This window comes from Spermophilus citellus, assembly GCF_964194105.1.
Source record: "Spermophilus citellus genome assembly, chromosome: 7".
Classification (NCBI taxonomy): domain Eukaryota; kingdom Metazoa; phylum Chordata; class Mammalia; order Rodentia; family Sciuridae; genus Spermophilus; species Spermophilus citellus.
The window spans coordinates 97,609,534-97,617,296 of record NC_138188.1 but is presented as its reverse complement, the minus strand read 5'-3'; the positions used below and the strand labels follow the sequence as shown (position 1 = coordinate 97,617,296).

Here is a 7,763-nt window from a genome sequence, read left to right as displayed (position 1 = left end):
TCCTGAGCTGCTAGAATTACAAGCATGCGCCACCACACCCATTCTATTTCTCCTTTTTAATAGCATCTTTTAATTAAAACATTAAGATAGTGATTTTTTTTTTTTTCTGAGTAGGGGATCTTGCTATGTTGCCTGGGTTTGTCTTGAACTCCTGGGCTCAAAGGATCCTCCTGCCTCAGCCACCTGAGTATTGAGACTCCAGGTGTGTGCCACCAGGCCTGGCAAAATAGGAATTCTTACTGAAGCCTTTTTGGCCACACACAATGCCCTCACAGGTCTTTAAAATTCTGAAATGTCCTCTTGGGGTTACCAGTTAAGAATCATTGCATTAGAGAATCATTGTTACAAGAGATGCATTAAAAGTTAGAAAAAGGAAGAATATGAAAAAGGAGGGGAGGCAGGCATTGAAGTCTATAAGGCAGCTACATCCCCAAAATACATAAAATTTAGTTAGTTGTATATTGTAACATGTAAAAATAGAAGATGGTGTCAGAGTTGAAACACCATAAAGGCAAGTAGTTTTTACTGAACTATAAGTACTTTTCAGGGTTTTTTCCCAAATTGCTTTCAAGTGTTCATAAAAATCTAGCTGGGTATCTGTTCCTAAATTTTCGTGCAATTCTGTTCCTTATTTCCACACCAAACTATTGTCCCTGAAATCCATGAGTTTGGTCACAGAAACTTCATATAAAATTTCTATGCTCTGGACTCCCATATTTAAACCTTCAACCTAGATCTCACAACTTCAAACTGTTTGGTTGTTTTTATTTCTAGTTGGATGTCTCACAGCTGATAAAAACTGAACGTACCCTTTCCTTGCACAATTACTTTTTCTGGGTTCAGTTTCTGTCCAGTCTGGGATGGGGTTGTGGTGGTAGAGAGGAAACCACTGTTTTTAAAGTACAAGCTATGGGACTCCCTTAAATATTTTTTTTTAAAAGAGAGAGTGAGAGAGGGAGAGAAAGAAAGAGAGAGAGAGAATTTTTTAATATTTATTTTTTAGTTCTCGGTGGACACAACATCTTTGTTTGTATGTGGTGCTGAGAATCGAACCCGGGCCGCACGCATGCCAGGCGAGCGCGCTACCGCTTGAGCCACATCCCCAGCCCCTCCCTTAAATATTTGACAGCCTTTTAGTATTGTTTATTACATTTTCCTTAGATAGAGTTAAAGAACTACTAATGTGGAATTTTGCTCATAAACAATATTGATGGTATGAATATAAAAAGTAATTTTTACTCATTTAGTCGACAAATGTTTATTGAGCAATATAGTATCTGTGTATTAGGGATGGTTCTTGGTGCTGCAGAAAAACAATAGACATGATCTCTTTAAACTTATGACACTTGAGTGTCTGGAAAGATTCTAATCGGGGGATATGAAAATAGATAAAATACATAACGTGTTAGATTTATATCAGTGATAAGGAGAAAATGAGGAAAGGGCATAAGTTTTTTGGGGGGCAACTTTTTAAAGTAAATTGTTCAAGGAAAACCCTATTGAGAGTATGCCATTTGAGTAAAATGTGGTAGGAAGTGAGTAAACAATCTATTTGGTTATCTGAGGTGATAATATATGCGACTTACAATATTTCATATAATATTGTAAGGAATTTTCTCTGTCCAGAGAGAGAAGAGTAGTAAAGAGTGGACTCAGGGAGATAAACAGGCCCAGATTATGAAGGGTCCTAACTAAGACTAAGACAAGCAGCCATTTTTCTAACAATTTAATATTTTAACAGAATCACTGTAACTGCAATGAGAACATGTTGAAGGGGAAAAGAGACAACAATTAGGATGTATTTTGATAATCTTGGCAATAAATAATAATGTTTTTGACTACAGTTATAATATTGGTAGTGATAAGAAACAATAGAATTCTGGACATATTTTGAGGGTAGGGCCAATGGGATTTGCTACTAGATTGAGCATAGGATATAAAAGGCAGAGTAGTTAATGTATGACTCCATGGTCTTTGACTTGAGTGTCTGGAAAGATTCCATTGACTGAGGGTGGCTGGCAGGGGTGGGGATTCAGAATGATTAGCTTTGGAGAGGGAGTGTCAGTTTTAGACTTTTGATACTTAGGGTGCCCATTAATCATCCAGTAGAATCATAAACAGTTATATATCCATGTTTAAAGAAGTACATGTGGGATTCATCAGTATTTGAAGCCATCAAAACTAATAAATTCATCACTGGAGTAAATGTGGGTAGAAAAGAGACAAGATCTAAGAATTGAGCTGTTAGTTACTGCCCTACTATTATTGTATTTGTATCCAGAATTTCTAATTGCAGCCTCAAATATCATTTGTGATATGTGAAGAACGTATTAAAAGAGCAGCCAGTGAGGTGTGAAGAAAGCCAAGAAAATATTATATCTTAAGAACCAAGGAAAGAAAGTATTCCAAGGAGGAGAGAATAAATCATGTCAGATATTCCTAAGAGGTCAACATTCAACATTACTATTGAATGTAGAAAAGTGGAAATCACTGATAATATAATGAGCATATTTTATGTAGTTATAGTCATCCCCCCTTATCTGTCATTTTGCTTTCTTGTTGTTTCAGTTATCCAAGGTTAGCTGCAGTCTGAAAATATTATTGGAAAATTCCAGAAATAGAAGTCATAAGTTTTAAATTGCATGCCATTCTTAGTAATGTGATGAAATCTCATGCTGTCCCACTGTGTTCCATCCTTGACAAGAATTATCCATTTGTTTAATGTATCCATGTTTCTTGCCCTTTAGACACTTAGTAGCCATCTCATTTATCAGATCAACTGTTGCAGTATCACCTTACTTGTGCTCAGGTGACCCTTATTTTACTAAAAAATGATCCCAAAACACAAAAGTGGCGATGCTGGCAATTCAGATATCAAAGACAAGTTGTAGAATGTGTTCTCTTTTTTTTTTTTTAAATACGTTTATTAGTGCCTTATAATTATACATAATAATTGGATTCATTATGCCATATTTACACATGCACATATCATAATTTGATTAAGGGCACAAATATTTGGTTTTTTAATTTTTTTTATTATTAGTTGTTCAAAACATTACAAAACTCTTGAATGTGTTCTCTAAGTGAAAAAGTGGAGGTTCTTGACAGTAATGAAAGAAAAAAAAATCTTATACTGAGGTTGCAAAGACCTAGAGTAAGAATCTCTCCGTGAAATTGTGAAAAACAAAAAAGTTCCTCTTAGTTAGGCTGATGCTCCTCAGACTGCAAAAGTTAAAGCCACATGTGTGATACCTGCTTTGAGACAGAGGAGGCATCAAATTATAGAGTTTAATACTGTCTAGTTTCAGGCATCCACTGAGATTCTTGAAGCATATCACTTTTAGATAAGAGGGAAGGGGTTGCTGTATATAATGGCCTTTATCAAGGAGTCACCAAGAACCCTTCAGTATTATTATGCCGGTTGACATTTCTAATAGACTTCAGCACAGACCAGGCCTTAAATATGCTGACTTTTTCTGAGCTTTTGTCATGCAAGGTATCTGCTGGTTTGGAAATACAGAATTAACTCATTTATATTGCTTCATTATCTTCAGTTAAAAACAAGCAAACCCCAGTTTTTGAGTGATACTCTGAAGTAATATTTAATATATAATATGTATAAACAAAATTTAATGAATCTTGAACTTGATTCATCTTTTATTTTTATAACAGAATACGAAGAGAGTGGATTATTGGAAACAGATGAGGTTTGTAAATTGTTTTCTCAGTTAATTTTTAAAGAATATACTTGAGGATTAATAGTATTGTTAATGACATATATTACTCTTTCAAAGAAATTTTTAAATATTTATAACACGAAATTTTATCCATGAATTTTAAGTTCATTTACTTTTAAGGAAAAAACGATATAGAATGGAAAAAATAGATTTTTCTAGAGTGTCACATTCATACTAATATAATGGCTGTCAATTTTTCTCTATTATGTGCCAGGCTACCCTAGACACAAGGAAAATAGTAGAAGCTTGTAAAGCTAAAACTGATGCTGGAGGTGAAGATGCTATTTTGCAAACCAGAACTTACGACCTGTACATCACTTATGATAAATATTACCAGACACCACGATTATGGTTGTTTGGCTATGATGAGGTAAAAATAAAGAAAAATGTATTTCAGTATAAATATTTTAGGTTGTTGGGTTTAATTCCTTGGTTAAGTACTTGGTTATATGATCTTTTAAATTTTAGAAATCCTTTATTTTACAGTTTTATGGTTGATGTTGAACTTGTTTTTTATTTTGAATAAACTGAATTATTCAATGTGACACTAATGCTAATTAAACACAAATGATCTGTTATAAGCATATTCCTTTGCCTCTAAGCTTATCTCTTCAAAATGTGAGGGAAATTCAACTGGGTATATTTTCTTAACTTTTGTTTGGGATTATATCTGTTGGATGTTTAAGCATTTGCAAACTGATCATGTCACATGAATTTGTCCTTAAGACCATTTAAATTCATGTGCTTAATGGAATTAAATGAAAGAGTAATTAAAGTAAAATTAACTTTTTGTTGTTGCTTTTTTGGTATTGGGGATTGAACCCAGGGTCACTTTACCACTGAACTGCATCCCCAGTCAGTCGTCCTTTATTTTTTTGAGACAGGGTCTCTTATGTTGCTGAGATTGGCTTCAAATTTGCCATCCTCTGTCCTCAGCCTCCTAAGTCACTGGGATTACAGGTGTGCACCACCATGCCTGGCTCAACTTGTTTAACCTATTATTCCTATGACTGTAAATAAGAAACAAGAAAATAAAACAATAGCCCTGAGAAATGAATTGAATTTTAAAATGTTTTGGCAGCCACATTCTTGCCTTTTTTAAAAAAAAAAAAATATATATATATATATATATAAATTTTTTTTTACTTGTAGTTGGATATAATATCTTTATTTTATTTTTATGTGGTGCTGAGGATTGAACCCAGGGCCTTGCACATGCTAGGTGAGCGCTGTACTGCTGAGCCACAACCCCAGCCTCCATACTTGCCTTTTTGTGGAATCTTTTCGGCATTAGGTGGTGACTAATATTGGATAGCCTGGATATGTAGGCTCCTTTTCTGCTCCCTGCCTTGATCTAAATGTTGTAAACTTTACCCCAATTCTAAATAATCTGCAATTCTAAATTGTAGTTAAAGTTAGATGGGAGAATAAGTATATTAAAGATATGAAAGCTTTTAAAGAGTACTTTCAAAGAATTTTTTACGATTTCAGCAACGGCAGCCTTTAACAGTTGAGCACATGTATGAAGACATCAGTCAAGATCATGTGAAGAAAACAGTGACCATTGAAAATCACCCTCATCTCCCACCACCTCCCATGTGTTCTGTTCACCCATGCAGGTCTGTATATATAGAGAGTGTATGTATATTTCATAGGATTATTATTTGGGAACCTATAAATATAGAAAAAGAAAAATTCATAAGTAAATAAACTTTTCAGATTCTTTAGAAATATTCTTGCACTTAAATATGTGAAAGAAAGGAAGAAAACCTCTTGTTTAATACATTAAGAACTTTTTTGTTCTGTTAAAGTATTTACGTATAGAAGAGATCTTTGTGATCTTCCTCTTTGTAGCTTGGAAGATCTGTTTTGAACTCAAAATTACTTATCATTATGATTTGCATTATTGACAATGCATCTTTCTATGAATGTGTAGTATAAAATTGAACCCAACACTCTAGTGAATATTTTATGACTATTACATGTTAAAAAATTCACCAACAACAGGTTTCTTTACAAATGGATGTGTGTTTTTCCTGTTTTCATCTATTTCATCTACACTAATAAGATTTGCTTTTGCTTTCAGGCATGCTGAAGTGATGAAGAAAATCATTGAAACTGTTGCAGAAGGAGGGGGAGAGCTTGGTGTTCATATGTATCCTTTCCTGTGCATGTGATTGATGGCAAAATGGGTTGTAGGATTTTTTTTTTTTTCATTTTTGGGAAATTTAGTGACAAAAACCTTTATGACTTAGTACTTATAACTTGTTTTGGCTCCTCATGTCTGAAAGTCCTAATGGGAGTCTGATTTATTTAGGGTATGTTATATTGTGATACACCATATTCGTTGGGTAGAACATGTCCCTGTGCATTGGTTAGCTTTGCCTTGTTACACAGGTAACCTGCTAATTTAGAATAACATAAATATCTTTTCTTTAAATATATTTCCAATTTAACATGTTACCAAAAATATGCTTTCCCATCATGTAAGAGTAAAGTTAGGTTGTATCAATTTGAAGTCTCCCTGAAGCAAAGAATTCAACTTTAAAACAATTTGGTTAATTAAAAATTAAAGTACAAGAAGTGCTTTAGATATTTTTAAAAATACTATTTTCTTTTTCTCCAGTGAAAATTATCTATCTAGTATTTTACTGTGGTTCTCTGGAGTTGCCAAGAGCATTAAATGAAAGTCAGTTTCCCAATACATTGTTGGATTCTGAGATACGTGTATCTATAGTCATAGAAATATTCAGATTCAACAATTTAGATGCCATATATCTTGAATTAGTTTGTTTTTGGGTTGCTGTTTAAGTGGTTAGTTCAGAGCACTCAGTGTTAGATGTAGACTGAGGGGTCATGAGTATCATGAAGTGCAGATAACTTTAAACGTTGATAATAAAGCTTAAGTCCCTCAGAGAAACTTGGGGCATATCTGACATTGAAATAAACCAAGAACTTTCTTGTTACATATAATTTTCTCATTCATCTCTATATTGGAGGCTAGGTAGCAACTTGGAATACTCTGTGTAATTCATTACAGAGTCATTATTTCTCCAATAAACCTTAACTCACAGTGTTTTCTAGTGCAATAGAACATTTTTTAAAAAAAATTGCAAGATTTCATTAAATATAGATCAATATAGAAGTTCTAGCAAATTTATAAGCTATAAAGGGATAAAGAAAATGAATAAATTTTTTACTTATTTAAACATGGGTTTTGTCCTTATTTTTATATCAAAGGGATCTATGTGAACTTCTATGCATTAAGAAGTTTAAATTCAAATATTGGAATAGGTAGTCAGGCAGTCTTAAAGTTCTGTGATTAATTATCTTTAATGAAACTGAAAAAGATTTTGTCATTTTTTTCTAAGGAACTATTGCTTAATAAAATGCATAATTACAATATGGATTTAAAACATAAACCATTTACAAGTCTTATTTTCCTTAGCTAAAGGCCTTCAGGTATCTTCTAATTTTTTTGAAATTTGTACAAGCTGTCATTCCAACAATAGAATATGACTACACAAGACACTTCACAATGTAATGAAGAGAACATAGAAATCTATTCCTAATTATTGGTTCTGATTTTTAAATAATTAACACATAGGTGTGACCATTGACCATATTCACCAATATGTATAATTTCTCTAATAAAGGGACTTATATGTTTATGCATTAAATAAAAAAATGTTCCACTACCAGCCTTACTTGTTTAATAAAAATGTGTGTAAAGAGACAGTTTTTCTCAGTTCTTATCAAAAGGTCAGAGGATTTCCCCTCAATAACAGCTCTTTAAGTGAAGATGTGTCTAATTTAGAATCATGGCAGTATTTTGGGTTCATATTTATTAGAAAGGCATTAAAGCTATAATAATGTCAAAGCTATTACTAAAAAATATTGCCTGCTGGACTGTCTTTCCTTCTACTCTTCATTATTGTTCCTTTTTTTTTTCCTTCTCAGCAATCATCTATCTGCTAATAGTATTTGTAAAGCACTTACTATATGCCAGAAAATACACTTAGTACA

At 33.0% G+C, this 7,763-nt stretch overlaps 1 protein-coding gene across 1 annotated transcript in view; it reads left to right on the top strand.

Moving 5' to 3' along the window:
• ATG3 (autophagy related 3) overlaps positions 1 to 7,473 on the top strand; it is a 24,295-nt gene extending 16,822 nt beyond the window's left edge. Inside the window, exons 7-12 of the mRNA XM_081301961.1 lie at positions 775 to 805; positions 3,673 to 3,707; positions 3,952 to 4,107; positions 5,229 to 5,356; positions 5,824 to 5,892; positions 7,200 to 7,473. Of these exons, the coding sequence (XP_081158087.1) occupies positions 775 to 805; positions 3,673 to 3,707; positions 3,952 to 4,107; positions 5,229 to 5,356; positions 5,824 to 5,892; positions 7,200 to 7,281 (501 nt within the window). The 3' untranslated portion in view covers positions 7,282 to 7,473. The remainder of the gene's footprint in view (positions 1 to 774; positions 806 to 3,672; positions 3,708 to 3,951; positions 4,108 to 5,228; positions 5,357 to 5,823; positions 5,893 to 7,199) is intronic.
• Positions 7,474 to 7,763: the final 290 nt, after the last annotated feature.